At 46.9% G+C, this 21695-nt stretch overlaps 1 protein-coding gene across 1 annotated transcript in view; it reads left to right on the top strand.

Moving 5' to 3' along the window:
- BBS2 (Bardet-Biedl syndrome 2) overlaps positions 1-21695 on the top strand; it is a 317210-nt gene that overhangs the window by 216599 nt on the left and 78916 nt on the right. Inside the window, exon 14 of the mRNA XM_086947694.1 lies at positions 14313-14442. Within this exon, the coding sequence (XP_086803820.1) occupies positions 14313-14442 (130 nt within the window). The remainder of the gene's footprint in view (positions 1-14312; positions 14443-21695) is intronic.

The following is a 21695-nucleotide window of genomic DNA, read 5'->3' as shown; positions in this document are numbered from 1 at the left end:
TTTTTTGCCAGGGTTACTTCTTTCAGTGGCATTACTGTGAGTGCATTTTTCATGGCTTTCTGTCGATCCTTTACTGCCAGTATCGTGATCTCTGCCCTTCCCTGCATCACGGGAGGTCAGATTTCTCCCCCTTGGGGTACTGTTGTTGTTCTGTGACTGTTATTCCGCTCATCGGTATAGTGTAATTATTGAGCAGACCCCCTGTTTAGGGTTTCGTCACTTCACGAATATGTGGCAATATTCCTGTCGCCTGTGTGTATGGCATAGGTTCCACACACCACAGGGGTGCTCCATACTAGGTTCCTTCTGCCCTAGTGTTGGGACTTCTTGCTCACTCTCTCCGATGGAGTCTTCTATGTGTTCCTGGATTTGCCAGTTATTCCCGCACAGTGGTCCCAATTGGCTGCATGCCTACCTACTGCACTTTTGCTTGATGGTACCTCTTCTATCTTGGTTGCCCCTATACTCTGGGTTCGGCCCTGCCACTGTTGGTTGTCTCATGTCCTAGAGGGTACACAATTAATGTGTTTTTTCATATCCCCACGGACCTCCTATTGCGGCTCCTGTTCTAGGCCGGACAGTCTTCCCACTGTCCCCTGTTTCCTTTGCCATCCACTGTGCTCTATTTTCCGTTAGTAGGTTCTACCGTTGTCACATTGTTTGGCCCCTTTGGGCCTTCCTCCTCATAGATCATAGGGCCTTGTGCAAGGCTCCTTCTTGTAGGGGTCACTCTATTGTTTTCTTACTTTGGCACTGACCTTTCAACTATGTCTGCACAACACAGGTTTTACCCAGTCCATCGCGGGATTGTGATGTCTTTCCCATCCCTTGTTCTTTTTCCTTACGGAGGTTCCTGCATCTCATGTCAGTTGCCCAAGCATTGCGGTTCCCACCGTGTTTCGTCAGTTTTTTGACGAATCGGTTCTCTTGGAACCTGGTGGTTGTCTTGTGGTTGTCCTCCTATAGGGTATGGCTTTGGCATCTATTCTTAATTAAGGAATCTGCAGCTAGATGTCTCTATCAGATGGAAGAGTAACAATATATCGGTAACAATATATCTGGTAGAGACACAGTCTAGCCACAGATTCCTTAACGCCCGCCCATCCTCCCCGCTCTGCGAAGACCTTTTCTAGTGGTGTTTTCTACCTAGCCCCCCCCCCCCCCCCCCTTGCCGGTGGCCTTGGCCTTCCGGAGGTGTGTTCTCCCACCTCCCTCTGGGATAGCGTGTGTTGTTCTGCGTGGGCCCCTCCGTCTTAGTATTTGGTTGATGGCGTGTTCTCGCACCTTGCTTGGTCCAGGGGGTGTTGGTCGGCTATTGAGGCCTTTGGCTCTCCACTCCGTCCACGTTTTTTAAGCGGTTCACGTTATGTTCACGTTCTGCTTTTCACTGCCTTCTCAAGTTATTTATTTATTTATTTATTTAATGATTTTATAAAGCGCGTAGTAACTCGGTGAGCATCCCAGCGCTGGCCTGATTCTCCATAGGTTACTGCCAGTCAATGAAGTTATGTCTGCGGAAAAAGGAGGGTTTTCAGAACTTTTCTGAAGTGGAGATAGTTCGGTTCTGTCCTGAGCCTGCGTGGAAGGTTGTTCCACTGTTTGGCCGTGTGAACCGAGAAACGACGGCCGCCGGTCTTGGCTTTTCTGGCTCTAGGGACAGCGAGGAGGTTTTCTGTACTGGACCGGAGATTTCTCTCCACTTTGTAAGGGATTAGTACTTCTTTGAGAAGAGGGGGTCCGGTGTTGTTGAGGGTTTTATGGGCCAGACAGAGGGCCTTGAAGACGACCCTTTCTCTGACTGGGAGCCAGTGTAGAGATCTTAGGGCCGGTCTGGCGGAGGATCGGCCTGGTGTGCCAGTGAGTAGGCGAGCTGCGGCGTTTTGCACTTTTTGCAGGGAGTTCATGGTGGCTTCAGGGGCTCCCAGATAGATGGTGTTACTGTAGTCTAATCTTGCCAGGATTAGACCCTGAATAAGAAGCCTCCTTGCGGTATCAGGGAGCAGGGGGAAGATCTTCCTGCAGGCTCTGAGTAGTCCAAAACATGTCCCTGCCGTTTTCTTTGCCTGGGTTCTGAAACTCATGTCCTTCTCTATCCACACACCAAGGCTCTTGACCTCTTCCTTGGGTGCGGGGGGGTCACCTAGGCAGTTGGGCCAAAGGTGGGATGGCAAGGAGGGCCCCTTATGGCCCATCAGGAGGATCTCGGTCTTAGACCCATTCAGTTTCAGTGAGGAAAGATTCATCCATCGATGAACTTCTGAGAGGCAGCTGTGAAGGTCGGAGGGGGTGTTATGGGGGGTGAGAGAGGGTTACGACCAGCTGGGTGTCGTCGGCGTAGTTGAAAATGGACACGCCGAACGAGCTGACTCTCTTCTCCAGTGGGGCCATGTATACGTTGAACAACGTAGGGCTCAAGGATGAGCCCTGCGGCACTCCACACCGGAGGGGGATGGTGGACGAGCAGCTGCCGTTTTCTTGCACCTGGAAGGAGCGTTCGGTTAAGAATGATTCAAGCCATTTCAAGGCCGTGCCACATAGTCCGATTTTCCTTAGCCGATGGATTAGGGTAGGATGGTCTACAGTGTCGAAGGCCGCACTGAGATCCAGGAGGATCACTGCCACTGATCCCCCTGTGTCCAGGATGCTTCTGGCCTTCTCCACCGCTGCCAGGAGGGCGATGTCCGTGCCCTGGCCTGGGCGGAACCCTGTTTGGGAGGTTGCCAAGAGGTTGTTATTTTCTAGGTATGACGATAGTTGTTTGTTTACCAGCTTCTCTGCAACCTTGCTGCTTCCAGGGAGAAGGGATATAGGCCTGTAGTTGGAGAGGTCCTACGGATCCGCGGAGGGTTTTTTCAGTAGGCCTTTGACTACTGCCGCTTTCCAGCTGGGGGGGACTGTGCCCTCCGCAAAAGAGGAGTTGATCAGGGCCGTGAGGGGTGGGATGATGGTACTCAACACTGTTTTTAGGAAGCGGAGGGGGGCCGTGTCGAGTGGGGAGCCGCTTTTAATTGAGGCCAGCGTTGATCCTACTTTTTCCGTTGTGACGGGGCCGAAGGTGTCCATGGAGGGAAGGGGGTGATCTGACAGCAGAGGAGGATTGGTGGTGGAGGTAGTGAGATCCTCTATGTTGTCGTGTACGGGGGGTGGTAGAGTGAGAAGAATTTTTTGAATTTTTTCGTCGAAGAAGGTTGCTAATTTATTGCATTTGATTTCAGCTTCTATGGGGTCGAGGGGTTTGAGTGGGGGAACCGGGGCGTGGAGGAGTTCTTTGAGAACTGAGTAGGTTTCATGGGCCAAGCAGGCAGCGTTTTTAATTCTGTTTTCATAGAAGCTTGCTTTGGTGTTGCGGAGCTCTTTTTTATAAGATTTTACAGCGGCCCGGAAGGAATCCTTATGAGCCTCGGTTTTTTCCTTCCTCCAGGTGCGTTCATTCCTTTTGCAAGTTTTTCGCAGAAGGTTGAGTTCCGGGGTATACCAGGGTGAGGGGTTGACTCTCTTGATGTGTTTCAGAGAGTGTGTTTTCGGTAGAATGGCGTCGAGTGATCGGGTAATCCAAGATCTGAAGTCTTTGTCCCCTACTAAGGTGTCCTGGGGGGAGTGGGGAACGTTTTCCCTAAGTTTGGCTGCCCAGACTTCTGGTTCTAGTTTCTGCCACCGTCTGGCGTACGTTTTGGTTTTGGGAGGTGGGGGTGTGGAGAAGTGATGTCCCATACTAGGGAGACCAGGAAGTGGTCTGTCCAGGGGAGGGGGATGTGGTCAAGAATTTTGAGATTGGGGATGTTGGAGAGAATAGGATCCAATAATTGCCCTCTATCATGAGTGGCCTGTGAGTTTTTGAGGTCAAGGCCCATTGAGGAAAAGTCCTGGAGTAGTTCGGTGGCCTGTCTGTTATCTGGGTCTAAAAAATGTATATTCAGGTCTCCTAGTAGAAGGTAGTTGGTAGTTGACGTGCATTTGATGGAGATCTGGTCAATGATTTTGTTCTGGAAGTCTCCGGGGTTGCCTGGCGGGCGGTATACCAGTGTTCCTGACAGCGAGGTGGTTGGGGTGATTATTATTGTGAAGTGGCAGCTTTCAAGTTGCTCCATCTGTGTTCTTCATGCGTGGAGTTCATGTTTTTCATTCCCTCCTGTAGTGTAGTTCCTATTTTCCCTATAGGCTCTACGCATTGGAATAACATAAACAGCAGTGTAGACGTAGGACTGAGGTCTTCTAGGTCTCTACTGACTATGTTAGACTTAATTTAGGTTTGCGCCAGCTAGCTCAGAGGTCACTGGAAACTTTCTTGAATGAATAGGAAGAGATCAGCTTCCCTGGCTCAGACAAGAAGGGATTCAGCTTCCGACAACCGCATAAACATGACAACTTTGCTCCTTCAGAATAAGAGTCAATCTCTAGAGTCGTGAAAACAATAGACAGCGGGGGCGTGGCTAGCAGCCGATGATGGCGGCAGCAACCTAGAGAGGCTCCCGTAGCAAGGCGGCTTCCCGCAACAATCCGCATGCCTATCCGTTCACTGATCGCTCCAAAAGGGGTGTCCTAGGTGCGGTGACCGAACGACGTTCGCAGGAGAAATTTGGGAGCGCTCAGGCCTCGGAAACGGGACGAACCTTCATCCGAGTCCCTCACGGGCGAGGGGCCTGGTACCACGAGGGAAGCAGCGGTGTCGAATTGAGCCCTTGGCCGAGCGGAAGTCAACCCTCCCCGGCACGACCGACCGGAAGTGGCCGCTGACGACAGCACTCGACACCAACGCCCGGCGGTCCTTCCTTACGAACACTTCATCCTCAACGCGGCCTACCCAGTGGCGTAACCCAGTAGTGCCTCCTCACGACACTCGGCCAAGACTCGTAATTTGCTACGCACCAGTCGCCATCTTGCCCGGGCTTGCCGAGGCCGCGGCAGTTCCGCGGCTGCCGGCCGCACCTTGTCGTCGTCAGCGACCTCCTGCACAGTCGCCTCTACACGATCGACTACGGGCGATCGGCCCGCTTCATCATAAACTGTGTCTCGCCGCAAAGGAAAAATGGCGGGGAAGGGGCCAAGACAAATCGCCGCTCAGGCGAAACTCGGTAAATTCGCCTACGATAATCAGGTGACCACTCAGCCTGAGCAGCGCAAATCCCTGGGCAAGGGCGCAGACAACGATGGGGGAAAAAAGGCCACACTGGATGATGTCCTACGCGCTCTGGAACAGGTTCAGGCTACAGTGGGCTCGACTGCTACCGAGGTGACCCTCATAAGAGCCGACCTCCAGAAGATGGGTGAAAGGGTGAAGCAGGTGGAAGTGGTGACTAAATCGCTGATAGAGGATGTCTCCGACCTGCAAGTAGCTGTGGAAAGACTACAAGCGGACAATAAACTCCTTAAAAGCAAGTTGGACGACCATGAAGGGCGCTCCAGACGCAACAACGTCCGCATTTTGGGAGTTCCGGAATCGGAAACGAAAGGGGCCATGGATTTGTACGTGGAGGAACTCATAAAGACCCGCCTGGCCCCGAAGGGACTTTCCAATTTCTTCACAGTGGAGCGTGCCCACCGGGTCCCCGGCGGGACACCTACACCTGGGGCCGCCCCACGTCCTATCCTGGCGAGACTCTTCAATTTTAGGGACCGCGACACTGTTCTCCAAGCGGCCAGGGTGGCACCACCTATCCACATCCAAAACTCGCGGATATCCTTCTTCCCGGACTACACGGCAGAGGTCACCCGCAGAAGGAGGACTTTCCTGGAGGTAAAGAAAACACTCCGCGAACAAGAATTGCCGTACTCCATGTTGTTTCCGGCCCGTTTAAGAGTGGTGGCCGACAAGAAGGTCTGGTTCTTCGACTCGGCTGAGTCAGCAAGAGAATGGCTGGAGGGATGGCGCACGGTGGACCGCACTTCCAGTCGTCGACGCAATAGGCCAGAAGAAGATGGCCGGCCGGGCTCACAATCTTCAGCCAGGGGAAGCGCGAGCGAATCACCAACACAGGACCACGCTGGGGTTGCTGGAGGTGAATGAAACCAACGTGAGGGACTGAATGGACTCGGATCTACTCCCGTGAAGATTGCTTTTCAGGTCGTTCTTGGACGCTGGCCCGGACATCCCGAGGGCGGCAGAGGGACCGCCTGCTTTGGGAGACACTCTCCCCCGACGTGCAAGTACTCTGTTTTTGGCATGGGATAAGCGCTCTGCTGAGTTGGGGTGGCGGGCAGTTCTGAGTCCGTTTGGCAGGGAGGCAGGGTGGGACGGGTAGGGGGTGGTTTGTTCTTCTTTACGGGAAATTCACAGGGTCGATCTCGAACCGTACAATGTACTTTGACTACTATTGTAATGTTGCTGGTGCGATGGAGTCTATACCGGTGGTATATGTTTCTAATCTCTATTGATGGCGGGTGAGCAGCTCAATACAGCGAGGGTAGAGGAGACGCAAATAGGCGGCTCCACCCTCCGACTCCTCGCCTGGAATGTGCGTGGCCTGGGCGATAAGGTGAAACGCGGCCTCGTTCTGTCTGAGGTGAAACGCTATAAGCCTGACCTGATACTCCTGCAGGAGACCCACTTGGTGGGTAGCGCTACCAAGGCCTTAGACAGAAGGGGATATAGAATGTTAGCCCACTCTGAATTTTCCACTGGTTCCCGGGGCACAGGCATACTGCTTAGGAAATCTTCCCACTTCATTACCCTTAACACTAGAACTGATACACAGGGTTGCTTTGCGGCGGTGGCGGGACAATGGGATGGACGCCCCTTAACAATAGTCTCAGTTTACATCCCACCCTCACTACACTCGGTGATGTTACCGGCCCTGGGTGACTTCTTGTTGTCCCTCCCTGAGGGAGACATGCTTCTAGGTGGGGACTTCAACGCAGCTGCAGATCCGCAGCTCGACAAGTTCCCGGCAACAGCCCTTCCGGGGGGTCCCTCCCGGTTTCGGCGATTCATAGAGGCACTGGGGCTGGTGGACGTCTGGCGCCATGTTCATCCGATGGTTCAGCAATACACGTTCCACTCCACCGTTCACAATAGTCTATCCCGCATTGACTATTTCCTGGCCTTAGGGGACGGGCTGCAGCGTGTAGATGAAGTGCACATACACCCTCGGGGCATCTCAGACCACTCACCACTGACTCTCACCATCACCTCACGGACAAGATCCCGCCGCCGTATATTCCCCATTCATGCCTCTTATCTTAAGGTCCCGAAGGTCAAGAAAGCCCTGCAGAAGGCCACGGCACACTATTTCATTGAAAACAAACCAACCGCAACCTCGGCCGAGGTACTCTGGGAGGCCTACAAAACAGTGTTGCGGGGTCAAGCTATAGGCTCTATCACAGCACATAGAAGGGAACAGGCGGCTGAACATTCTGCCCTTGAGCTCCGACTACGCGCAGCCACTACTGCCCATGAAGCAGACCCCACAGATGATACAGCACATGCCCTCGCCCTTGAACAGCGACTATACGCAGACCACGCACGGCTCATTGCACAAGGGCACATCACTGACACACAGAACCGAGTGTATGACGTTGGGGACAAGGCGGGAAAGATGCTGGCCTGGCTCGACAAGAGAGGGGGTAGCTCCAGAGGGATCCAGCAGGTGAAAGATGGCGAGGGCAGGATTCTGACTGACCCGGATCGAGTGGTAGAAGCGTTAGCATCCCACTTTGAAAAAGTATACACCCCTGAACGAGAAGTTACTGCGATTGCGGCCCAGTGCGCACTGAGCAATATAGACATCCCAACACTGCAGCCGGAGGCCATAGCAGAGCTAGAGGCGCCGTATACCACAGACGAACTGCGGATGGCCATCGGGGCCCTCCGGACAGGCAAGGCACTGGGGCCGAATGGCATCCCGGTCGAATGGTTCCAAGCACACACTGACACTCTTAGCCCGCACCTGCTTAAAATGTATGAGGAATGTCGAGAAAAAGGGATGCTCCCACTGGACCAACGGACGGCCACGATTGTGGCTATTCCCAAGCCTAGTAAACCCCCAGAGGAATGCTCGTCCTACCGCCCTATCTCTCTGCTTAATGTGGAAAGTAAAATCCTAGCAAAACTCCTAGCAAACCTTCTCATGCCTCATCTGTCCGACCTTGTCCACCCGGACCAGTCGGGATCCATGCCCCACAGGAACACCGCGCTCAATCTCAGAAGGGTGCACGGGGTGCTGGCGAGAGCAGACAGCATTGGCGAACCCGCGGCTATATTGGCACTAGACGCGAAAATGGCCTTTGATTTAGTGGAGTGGGCCTACCTCTTTGAGGTCCTTTTGTGCATGGGATTTGGCCCAAATTTCGTCTCCTGGATAAAGTTACTCTACACTGCACTGGTGGCACACGTGGTGGCGAATGGCCACATTTCATGCTCCTTTCCACTTGGACGTGGCACCCGACAGGGATGCCATCTCTCCCCCCCTTCTCTTTGCACTCTCGCTAGAACCTCTGGCCATCCGCATCAGGACTACCCCTTTAATTAAGGGGATTGCGTGGAGGGAGGGGTGGGAGGACCGCATATCACTATACGCAGACGACATGCTGGTGTACCTGACGGATCCCGATCATGGCATACCAGCTCTTTTGCATCTCTGCAATGACCACGGCGAGGTATCAGGTTATACCATCAACTGGAGCAAATCAGAGTTGTACGTCCTGACTGGGGACCACCCAACGCTTGGCCCGGACTGCCCTCTAAGGCTGGCCGGCTCCTCTTTCAAATATCTAGGCATCCACGTCACGAGTGACCCTACTGAACACGAGAGGCTGAACCTTTTGCCACCACTGGCTCGTCTCAAACAAGACGCAAGCTTCTGGGCAGGATTGCCGTTGACGATGCTGGGGAAAGCTGCCTTGTTTAAGATGAAGTCCCTACCCCGTTTCCTGTACATCCTAGACAACACCCCATTCTCAGTGCCACCGGGATACTTCAGGAAGGTTGCAGCAGTAGTCTCTGGATTGCTGTGGGGCAACCGCCCTGCGCGTATAGCCCAAGCCAAACTCTGCAGGAGCTGGTACGAGGGCGGCATCGCGCTCCCGAACCTGCGTCTATATTACTGGGCAGCACAACTCAGACCCATCAACCAATGGCTGCATGCATCGCAATCTGACCCGGCATTCCAGGCGGATAGAGCTCAGTTGGGCACCAATGGCTTACTGGCACCGCTTTATGACCGGAGGAAACTTAGACCACTGGTGGGCCCCACTAGACTCACAGTGGCCACTTGGCATGCAGCCACCGCTGCGCTGGGGTGGAAAGATAGGCTCACTAAGCTCACTCCACTCTGGGACGCACGAGCCCTGGGCACTCTGCGGGTCAGTAAGGGGTTCTCCCGATGGGACGACATTGGAATCTCCACGGTGGGGGATATGTGGGAACGAGGGGGAGTCATCACCTTCGCCCGTTTGAAAGAGGTCTATGATCTGGGACCACACGAAACTTACCGATACGTACAAATTCGCCATGCACTGCTATCGGCTATCCCGGCGGGTTCGACTCTTCCCGAGTCCTCACCGCTGGAGGATCGCCTCCTGACGGATTATATGATAGAAAAGGCGACCTCCCTCACTTACCGAAAGCTCCTCAACAACTCCCCGGATCCGCTAGTATCGCTCAAGGAGAATTGGGAGCAGGAGGTGGGCGCGTTTGACGAGCATGAATGGAATGAGGCATTGGCTTCCCCTAAGGAAGCGGGCATATCGGCCAGAATGAGGCTAATCCAACTCAAAGTCCTACACAGAACATACTACACCAGAACACTACTACACCGCATACAACGGACCCCTGATCCCTTTTGCTTGCGAGGCTGCGGGGAGGAGGGCACATTTTTCCATACATTCTGGGAATGTCCAAGCATACACAACTACTGGCGTCAGGTCCTGCGCACTGTGTCGCAGGTACTGGAGGTCTCGGTGTTACCGGAGCCGCGGCGGTGCCTCCTCAATGTATGGGAGCCAACAGATTTATCCCGGCACGGCCGCCTTTGGGTGACATTGGGTATGATGGTAGCTAAGAGGGACATTGCGCAGCGCTGGGGGGTGGCGGACCTCCCGACAACATCACAGTGGTGCATTAACATGGACAGAGCGATGGTTACGGAAAGGGCGGTATACTTAAACCGAGCTTGTCCTGGCAAATGGAACAAGGTGTGGTCCCCGTGGAACGCCTACCGGGGTGACATCTGCGACCGCTGCCAGAAGATGACCCATTAGACTCGGATGAGGATGAAGGGATGGAGTGAGGGGGGGTGGTTATGAGATGGGGTCCTTCGGGAGGGGATGGAAGGGGCGATGTCTCATTTACACCCTAACTTAACTTGTGGATGTGAACAAAGTTGGTTTACTTCAGGTGTACTCTCAAGTCTATCTGGCAATAGGCATAGTCAATGATCGTACTGTGACTTCCCGAAGTTCGATTGTTATTTTCTTTGGTTTTTGAAAAAGAGAAAATGAAAACCTCATTCTCCCTGCTTGGAACATTTGCATTTGACCTTCATCACACTCTCTGACGAACTTTACTTAAATGACTTTAATAATAATCTACACCTTATGAATCTTTAAGGATCGTTCTCATGCAACACTTCAATTAGCGGCCGGCCCATTCGGGTTGTAGGCGACAAGCTGTGTAAAGCTGTGAAGGTACAATAAAGGTTTTCAAAAAAAACAAAACAATAGACAGCTATTTCACTCAGTCAGATGTGCGTACTTAGTTTCCCCAGAATGAAGAGAAGAGAGAGACGGGCGTTTTCAATAAAAGGTATTATTTATTGAGCAGTCTTCCTTCTCATGCAAGAGAAATGAATTGCCACAATTGCAATACTTAATATAAAGTAAAGTACGTACAGTAAAAGGAGTATTATAAAATAATACTGTAAAAGCATTGATATGGTTTCTTAGCCATAAGACACTTTAAAATGGATAAAATATATACATACATATATACATAGGCTAATGTCCTCAACTGGTGCTTCTAAACTACGCCTACCCCGGTGTACCTGACCTAAGCCTAATACGTGGGAAGGAGTAAGTAAGTAGCAGTTTAAGTTAAGTAGGTTTGTTGCCAAGGATCTGTTCAAGAATTCTCTCTAAGGGTTTAGTCAGCACTGTACCTTGGGAATAGAATGTAGGAGGTCTGGTATCTCTCTCTCAGGACTCGATATCCCAGTCACCTGCAAGGGTAGGCTGGAAACGCCGTAGCTGGACTTTCTCGGCAGGAGAAAAGACAGCGTCTTTCTCAGCGCGTCAAAGAGGAGGGGAAGCGTCCGTGGGCTTCTCGTATCTGCTGGGCTCTCGGAAAGTAGATTAGCTGCTCTGCTCCAAAACCACCACCGTGTGTTTGCTTAAGGCAACGTTGGTATATTTATACCTGAAAGATGCCGAGTTTGACGTAAGGTTTGGACATAAGACGTCAATAAAGATGTCACTAAGGACTGGCAGTTCTTACAGTGCTCGCAGGAGTTCTATTACAAAACAAAGCAAGTGGGGATTTCCCAGGTTGCTGGAGGTTTGGTGTGTCGAAAGAACTCGGTGGGCTCTCTAGGAATCCAAGGAAGTAGCTATTGCCGTGCCTTGGACTGCAAGGGCGATTTACTGAAATATGCCATTATAGGGATATTATTGATTATAGCCGTACAGGGGCATAAAGTCACAATATTGAATCGGGTTCCTAGATAAAACACATCACTCCCACCACCCATGCCTGTGCCTCCTTCCTCTATGGCAGTCGGTTCGGTTGGGTTCTCTTTGGTAATACAGTCCCTCGATCCCAGAAGTGTGGGTGTAGTGTACTTTCTTCAGGTCGTTCACTTCTAGTCACTTGTCTTGCAACCTGTTACTTCAATGTAGTGTTTCTTTTACCCTACCTACTGTGGTGACGGGCTGGGACTGGCTTGTCATATCTTTCGTGCCGCAGCCAGTAACCCTTCTTGATGGGGCACGGCATGGCATGTATACCCTTGCTTGCAGCAAGTGCTCTGTGGGCTCCCTTCAGTTCCCTAATGGTGCTGGGTGCTTCTCAATTTACTATTGGTTATCATTCTACATGATTTGACTTTTATTTTTATGTTACTTATCGTTGTTGTTTCAACGATTTCGTTTTCATCTTTTATCAGACACTGTTCCTATGCTATCGCAGTTTATTGTCATGGCTCCACATTGTGGCGCGGAAAAATTTCCTATAGAAAACTGACGTCAGCACGCCGGTAGGGGCTTATATCGCTCCATTGACATTACATCCATGGATGACTTCAGGACGGACCCGGGCGACGCCGTCTCCCGTCATGCAGAAGTACTGCTGGGGAAAAAAGATTTTCCGGATCCAGTCTGACACCTGGGGAGATATTCTAAGTTAAGGAATCTGCGGCTAGACTGCGTCTCTACCAGATATATTGTTACCGAAGGTAAGTAACTCTTCCCACTGGCATATGCAGGCTCTGCAGTAGGACTTGAAGTCCCAGCGAATTTGGCATCAGGGAAATTTCTCTGACCTGGTCCAGCTATCGGAGGGAACTGCAAAAGATCTGCAGTGGTGGCAGATGAACTGTAATTGGGTCAGCTGACCCCTCTCCCTTCCCCACTCAGAGCTCATAGTGGTGACAGATGTGTCGCTTCTGCGTTGGGGGCAGGCACCTCAGCGGGGTTGAGATGAGAGGACTTTGGTCTCTGGCAGAGTTACAGCTCCACATCAACTTTTTGGAATTGAAAGCAATCTGTTTGCCATTTAAGACCATAATCCCTTCCTTCAAGGGACGGCTAGTTCAGGTGTTCACAGACAACACCACTGCCATATGGTACTGCAGCAAACAGGGCAGTGTGGGATCGCAGACCCCGTGCCAGGAGGCTCTACGCCTCTGGATACGGCTGGAACGTCAGGACATTTTCCTGGTCATACAACACCTGCTGTGCCCTTATCTGAGGTGTTATTGTTTGTGTTATTTATAGCCCTTTACAGGCTATGGGCACAGTAAAGGATATCTTAAGACCATATTTACTTTCTTACGGTTGCCGGACCCACCCTTTCTGTTCAAGTCAGCAGCCGTGACTCGTTTCCTAAAAGGACTTCAGTGTTTGTTTCCTTCAAAAACCTTCATTAGGCCTCAGTGGGACATCATTTTAGTTTTAACTTTCTTGATATGCTCACCATTCAAGCTGATGCATAGATGTCCTCTGCATCGCTTGACTATCCATTAACAACCTTCTTAGTGGCCATCACATCAGCCAGGAGGGTTAGCGAGCTCAAGGTGCTCTTTGACTTGTGGAGTCCTCTTCCAGGCTATCTGTCAGGCTGCTACGTGGGCTTTTCTGCACACTCTTACTAAACACTACTACCTTCATAGTTAGGTTCGGCGTGACAGACACTTTACCTTTTCAGTCCTCCAGGAATTCCTGGTCCGAACCTGTTCACTGACTTCCACCGGGGAGGTGTTGCTTGGGTATCTATTCTAAGATAAGGAATTTGTCACTAGAAGTCAGATGAACAAGTTACTTACTTTCGCTAACACCTTATCTGGTAGAGATTCTGTCTAGCTGCAGATTTCATACTGACCCATCCATCCTCCCCAATTCTTCAAACTGTTCTAGAAAATCCCTGTAGGTCCTTAGTGTCCGCACACTAACCCATCTGCTTTCTATTGTGGCTCTGTTTCTGGCACTGTAATGTCATGAAAAGAAACTGATGTCAGCATACTAGAATGGTGCCTATATACCACGTAGGTAGCTGGCGTGGCTAACGCAGAACCGATTGCCATCCTCTGGCACACAGACGTACTGCTCAAGAGTTTCCGGATCCAGTCTGTCACCTGGGGAATATTCTAAGGTAATGAATCTGCGGGTTGATAGTCTCTACCAGATAACGCGTTGCCAAAGGGTAAGTAACTTGTTTGATTAGCATACATTGTTTCTCCTTCAGCTTTCTTTAGTTCCCTTCCATTTTGTTCTTTTGTTTCCTCCACCTCAGCTTCCGAGTTGGAGGTCAACTCCTAAAAATATTTTCCTGTTTTCTGCAAAGTTGAGCTTTGTTGGGTTGTCTCATGCTACAAAGTGAACTACCTGTCCAAGTGATGAAGCACTGTGAAAACTGGGGCAGACAATAAAATAGTGATGGAAATACAATGTTTTTCTGCAGTGATACCTTTAGGCATTCTAAATCCAACCCAACCCGGGAAAGCCTTTTTGTGTAGCAGCTGCGCATTATAAATTCAAATAATAAAAAAATAAAAAAATAATAATAATACACGCAAAGGATAAAGCATGTAATATGAGTGATTACTTTTTGTTTTAAAGGTAGCAAAACTAGTTACTGTCTACATTTAAGTTGATTTGTTTCCCTTCAGCACACAGTTTCACGTGTTTGAATTGACGAGGCAACTTCCGCGATTTTCTATGTATGCATTGGGCAGCACTGGCTCAGATCTCGAGCCTCGGAGCTTTGTGCACTTCACCACTAATGAGCGGGTACAGAGGGTGAGTGACACACTTTTCAATTATATGCCTCTTTCTCCCGTTCATTAAAATATGTTTAGCGCATTTTATATTCTCTCTAGGTCTCACATGGTCAAAAATATTACATTGCTATATGTAGGCCTTTTCACTCTCCACAATGACTTTCTCACACTCCTTGTTGAAACAAATAACTTACTCAACAAGACTAATGATAAAAGGTTCCTTCCTGTTTGTGCATTCTGGAGTAACATTCTTGGTTTTCCTTTAAAAAAAACCATAAATAATACTTTTGGTTTAAAAAAAAGGTGGGGTGCTCCTCATTCAAAATTCAGTTCAATAAACAGTTTGATCCTCACATTTACTGTGATTTTAGTTGCTTTGTTCAAGAGTCCCCAGTGGCCACGAAATAGGTCACTTTGTGCCAAGGAAATCCATTGTTTGCACCTGAGGTACACATCATTTGCTCCTCTGAAAATCTATACACACAAGTCCCCAGAATAGTCCAATTTGTGTGACGAAATTCCTCTTTTGTGCCCAAAGCACTCATGATTTCCAACTCTGCGTTCAAAATCTGTTCACTTCAAAGTTGTGACTTAGTTGACATATGTCCTTTGAATTACATTGGAGGAGCACTTTTCTCTATTTTTCTCAACCAGTTCTTTAACCCTTTTGTTGAGTTTGGGGTTATATCAGATTAGAGTTGACTGTGGTGAACAGTTGCTTTATTGTGTTCAGAGGTGCTTTGTTTAGTGCCTTCTTCCTTGTTCCCTATTTACATTTGTCTTAAAGAGGGGTCATATGGGAGAGGTGGAATAGAGGAGTGCATAATCTTAACCATGAGAGCATCTTGTTCCTGGTGTCATAAGAGACCTTTTTCTCAGGGAACACTAATGTAATGGCCTTAGCCTTTCAGACAAGGTGAGGTAGAGGGTTTATATCACAAGACTGTTGTTTTTATTCTAGTATCTGAATTAAAAGACCAGTGATGGGGCAGCCTGGTAGAGGTCCAGGGTTGGGATAGTCTCTTAGAAGATAGTGGACTCTGATTATTTCCCTATTTACATTTGTCTTAAAGAGGGGTCATATGGGAGAGGTGGAATAGAGGAGTGCATAATCTTAACCATGAGAGCATCTTGTTCCTGGTGTCATAAGAGTCCTTTTTCTCAGGGAACACTAATGTAATGGCCTTAGCCTTTCAGACAAGGTGAGGTAGAGGGTTTATATCACAAGACTGTTGTTTTTATTCTAGTATCTGAATTAAAAGACCAGTGATGGGGCAGCCTGGTAGAGGTCCAGGGTTGGGATAGTCTCTTAGAAGATAGTGGACTCTGATTATTCCAGTGTAAAGCGCACCATTCTCATCTAATGTCAATAACAGTGCAGGCCCATGCTTCTGCACCACCTTTTTCTCTTCAATTATTACCTGGGGTTGAATGCAAATCCCTTCCATTTCCATGACTGCTGAATATTTGAGAGATCCTCTGGTATTCCTTCTATTTTGGCTTTCAGAGGGAAAAGTAGCTTTACAGCAACTACATAAAGACATAGAGGACCCTGAACAGCAGTGTGTGCACAAGATGCCCTACTTGGTTACATACTTCCTCGTTACCAAAGGGCATCCAGGACAAAGTCATGGGCTTACTTTTTGATGGTAAAAATATGTATTCTACAAATTCTACATTTGCAGGCCTGGGCTGTCAGAAGTGCAAGCTTTCTTTTAGTCCCCCCTCCTTGTACTTCTGGATACAACCTAAGCCAGTTTTTCCTTGTGGAATTGTTCCTCATGTTGATGACCACATCAATCTTGGAAACCAAGAAGAGGGAAGACTAGATAATGTATCTTTGGACAGGGAACATTTCAAGGTCAAATCTGTACTTCACGCAGGTGGTAGAAAGATGTAAGTCTTTATTCGGGACAAGTGCCACGCAGCGACCAGCAGGCAAGGTAAGGTAAGTACAACTGAAACTGGGACATTCAGTCTACAATTAACATTCCAAAACAGAACACATATTAACTAGCGCAAGGAATCTCGCGCTAGACCATAGGAGAAATGATGAAACCACTACATTATCCTCCTTCTTATACAAAAATAAAAACAAAAATGGAAATAAATAAATAAATAACAATATGGAATATTAAAACAATGGAAAACTTGCAAGAACAATTCTTTGTCTGTTTGCACTGTGTGAAACAGTGCTAGATTTAAAGAAACACCATAAAACTAACAAAATCTTGCAGGAACAAATCTCTGTCTATTATTCCTGTGTAAAACAGTACTGGAATGTTCAGAATTAAGAGAAACATCATCACAACTAGAAAATGCTCCCATAGGTCTTATACCTCCAACATTTCTCACAATTCTAGAAACATTCCACCACTGCTTATTAGTCTTCTTAACAGCATTTCCTCGAACTTTCTCAATGATCATTGGATCAGAGAATTTTGAGCTTCCTTTCTTTTTGTGCATAGGAAACTTGACACGTACAACATCACCAATAGCAAATGAATTAGAAATAACACGTTTCCTGAACTCAAAATATTTTTTCTGCTTAGATTGCGCTAAAGAAACATTTTCTTTAACAACTTTATCAATGTCTGAAATAGAATTCATCTTTACCCATTTCGACATCTATCCTGGACAGATTTTTGAACACGGTTTCCTCCCACGTAAAAGCTTATAGGGAGAGACTTTGGTGGAAGAATGTGGAGTTGTGCGATAAAACCATAGCATAGATCTAACTGCATTTTGCACATTGCATTTTTCTGCTATAGCCCACTGAACACAATTGTTAAGAACCCGGTTCATCCTTTCTACTAATCCATTTGTTTGTGGATGATAAAGTGAACTTTTGCAATAACTGATACCACTTTCTTTCAAAAATTCTCCAAACTCACTACTCACAAACTGTTCACCATTGTCACTTACAATAGCTGATGGGAACCCCTCACGCAAGAAAATATCTTTTAAAGAGCCAATTACATTTCTAGAATTTGGTTCACCAATGAAACGCCCTTCAGGCCATTAAAAAAAATAATCTATTGCTACTATAGCAAATCTAGATGAAGATGGAAGAACATTGAACGGACCAACCAAATCAATACCAATTTTCTTCCACTGTGAATCAGGCAACTCTATAGGTTGTAAAGATGGTGTTCTCACAACAACATTTTTCTCTGCTCCAGAACAGACCACACAATCTCCCACAAAAATATCAACATCTTTATCCATCTGAGGCCACCTAAAATATTCACGTAACCTTCGCTTAGTTAATGTTCTTCCCAAATGACCCTCATGTGCTCCTTTAACTAAACGTAATTTCAATGTGTCAGTAGGAATTAACCTGTCATTACGTACCAACAAACCATCTTCAACAGAAATTTCCAACCTTCCTTGACATGTTTAATTACACATGAAGGTAAATTATCTTTTTCCAATTCTGATCTCCATTCTTTCTCGCTAATAGCATATATGTCATCTAGTACCAAACTAGCAATGAAACATTCATCTTCATCCTCTAAATCTACATAAATTCTTCAACAGGAAACCTAGAAAAATAGTCAGCCCTCACATTCTTACTTCCTGGAATGTATGATATTTCAAAATCATATTGTAAAAGTGTTGTGGATAAACGGGCTATCCTCAGTTTTTGATCCCTTAACTTCTCACCTGAAAGAATTGAAACAAGTGGGCTATGATCAGTACGTATATGAAAATGTCTACCCCAAATATAAGGGTTACATTTCCTAACTGCCCACCAACAAGCCAGCAGTTCTCTTTCAATAACCGCAAAATTCAACTCTGTGCCGCGTAACACTCTCGATGCAAAACCCAATGTATTCTCCACTCCATTAACTACCTGAGTCAAAACAGCACCCAGACCCAAACCACTAGCATCTACAGTGATAGTGCACATAGAACTAGGATCAAAAGGTTTTAGGATTTTAAGGCAAATCAATTGTGCTTTAACCCCTTCGCTGCGGCAGCTATTCCGCCGCAGCGCTAAGGGGGAGGCGGGGCCGTGCGGCGCTCCCGTGCTCGTGACGGAACCGCTCCGTCACGGCCCGCGGGTGAGCTGTGCTTGTGACGGAACGGTTCCGTCACGGCCCCGCCCGCTCTTTAGAACGCTCAGCGCAGGCGCTGCGAGCGGGCCGTGACGGAACCGTTCCGTCACCAGCACAGCCCACCCGAGGCTCGTGCCGGAACGGTTCCGTCACGAGCATGGGAGGGGTTAACCCATTCAAACGTTTTTTGGGTAGTTGAATTCCAAGTGAACTGAACATCTTTTTTAACATGTTAGTAAGAGGTTGAGTTTTTGTGGCATAATCTGGCACGAAACGAGAATACAATACACAAAGTCCTATGAATGATTTAAGATCACTCTTGTCTTTAGGAGCTGGGCTGTCCTGTCAATAATGGCTTTAACGAGTGCAGGTCTGGGCTCTACCATTGCTCAGACACAATATGCCCCGAATATTCAATTTGCTTGACATTAAAAACACACTTTTCTTGCTTCAATACAACACCATAGTCTTGCATGACATCAAGTACACGGTAAATTGCCTCATCATGTGATACATCAGAATCACCATGGATCAACACATCATCTTGAAAGACGACAACACCCTTGATACCCTTGAGCATTCCAGTTATAATCCGCTGAAATATTGCTGCCACAGAGACCAACCCGAAAGGCATGCAACAGTATTGAAATGACCCAAAAGGTGACACAAACGCAGTAAGATGTCTCTATGATGGATCAAGAATCACCTGGTGGTATGCTGACGCTAAAACCAATTTAGAAAACTATTTAGAACCACGACTCCTACTCAACATGTCAGCAATTTTTGGCAGAAGATGAGAATCCCCCCATATGTTCTTATTTAGGCTGCACAAATCAACACATACGCTCAGGTCACCATTTTTCTTCTTAGCAACGACCAATGGAGACAACCATAACGAAGACTCAATTGGCTCTATAATTCCTTTTCCACACAAATCATTAAGTTTTTTTTCTAACTGATCTCTTACACTAAAAGGCACATTTCTTAAACCGTGTTCAACAGGAATCGCTCCTTCTTTCTCTTTGATGACATGTGAAAAATCTTTAATTTTGCCAAGACTTTTACTAAAAACCAATGGATAATGCTCAGACAATTTGACTACAAAATCATCGAGCCAACTACAGAAACCTGATCTTTTGTTCCAGGTTGCAACACCATTTAAAATAAACCTTGGTGGTACCATCCTAGAATCAACAATCCTTTGATCGCAACATAAATGTTTCCATGTATAGTTCTTCCTCTGAACTCCAATGTATCTTCAAAGAAACCTGCCAATTCAATCTTTCTCCCTTCATATGAAACTGGAGACCTATCCTGTGGCATTAAAGGACGTGAACCCCAGATTTCTGCAAATAACTCCTGCGTAGTCATGGTGATTCGTGCACCAGAATCAACCAATAAATTGACTGTTTTCCCACTAATATTGACGTCAATATAAGGAGCAACACATTCAGAACCATCCTCTGTAATGCCAGACAAATCTCCTACAGCAATAACCATGTCTTTTAAGTCATCTTGAATTCTATTAAGATCTTCTTGACTGTTCTCAAAAATAGAATTATTAGCCACAGAAGAACATGACTGTTTCACTTCAGGTAAAACACGTTTTCAAGTCTGACAAATTTTGGCAAAATGCCCTAATCTCCCACAAACTCTACAAACAAAATTCTTAGCAGGACATGGTCGATCAGACCTGAAATGTGGAAGATTACCACAACGGTAACATATATTACTCTGTTTGAAACCTTTGTTTTCAAAAGGGTTTACAAAATTACCTCTATTTTCTTTTGTGCGAACAACCGTAACATTTTCATTAGAAACAACTTTTTCATCCAACTCTCTTACTGAAATCTTTGAAAGCTCGATGCTTTTAGCAGTGCGTATGGTTTCTTCAAGAGTAGGATTGCCCATCGACAACAACTTTTGTTGAATATTCTTATCTAAACACTTGCAAATATATTGATCTCTAATCAATTCTTCATTTAACCCTTCAAACTGACAGTCAGCACTTAACTTTCTTAAAACAGATATATATGTCTCAACATCTTCACCAGATTTTTGATCTCTTTTAAAAAACTTATGTCTGATAGCAACAATGCTAGGTTGAAAATCAAAACGAATTTCAAATTTTTTAACAGCTTCTGCATATTCATCAAGCTCTTCATCATTTGCATTCCAACTAAATCTGGTCAATGTTTATACATTGATCTACCCTCAAAACCCAAGGACTTGAGAAGAAGATGCTTCCTACGCTCTGCTCTGAACCTTGATTCTATAATTGCGCCAATATAAGTCACAAAAGCATCATACCAATTTCTCCATTGTATGGGTGGAACAACTGTTGTCTCAAGGAAAGGCGCAGGAGGAGAAACTGACTGCATGCTTAATTGAAGGTGAAAAAAAACAATAACCTACAATTAACTTATGCTAAAACTTAATAAATAGTAAGCATTTTTTTTTAATATGCAACACTTTGACACAAACTATTTTCAGTCTGTTGCACACATATAAAATAAAAAAAAACAATATTAAGGAAAAGTTTGCGTGTCACTGTTGGTGGACACGCTTAATTTTAAAGTGAGCGTGTCACTGTTGTTAGCAAACTAAATTCATTGTGTCACAGATTTAATTTCCAATCTTCCGTCAGCAATGCATGTCCCTGTAGATGTACACTGTTGACAAACAAAGTGTGTGAAATACTGTTAATGAATAGAGCTTCTCACAATGTGTGCGAATAATGAGTTTAAAATCTTTAACAAAATATGCACACCACTGTCATGTAAATCACTGTGGGTGAATCCACTAAACTTAAAGTATATGCCAAAATGTGCGTCAAATATGACAATACGAAATTTAAAAAAAACATTGAAGAAATCCAGTGCCAATCCTTTCAGTGTGTGCGTGTCACTGTGCACACTCCGTGTCAACCTTTTCAGTGTGCGTGTCACTGTGCACGCTCCGACACAATACCTTTTCAGTGTGCGTGTCACTGTGCACGCTCCAACAAAATGGTGTTAACTTTTTTTAAAATTCGCATAAAACCTCAATAAGAAAAAAAAAATGATGTTTTGATAAAACCAAAACCCTTGTTGTGCAAAAGATACTGGCACAAAGTATCTGTAGTAGTTGTTTCGTGTCTTAAAACGACAAGACGAGCATACTCTTCAAAATGGTGTCACGTTACGTTGCGTTCCAGTCAACATTCAGTGAC

This window comes from Lissotriton vulgaris, chromosome 12 (genome assembly GCF_964263255.1).
Source record: "Lissotriton vulgaris chromosome 12, aLisVul1.2, whole genome shotgun sequence".
Lineage (NCBI taxonomy): Eukaryota > Metazoa > Chordata > Amphibia > Caudata > Salamandridae > Lissotriton > Lissotriton vulgaris.
The sequence above is the reverse complement of the archived record's forward strand: the minus strand, read 5'-3'. Positions and strand labels throughout refer to the sequence as shown.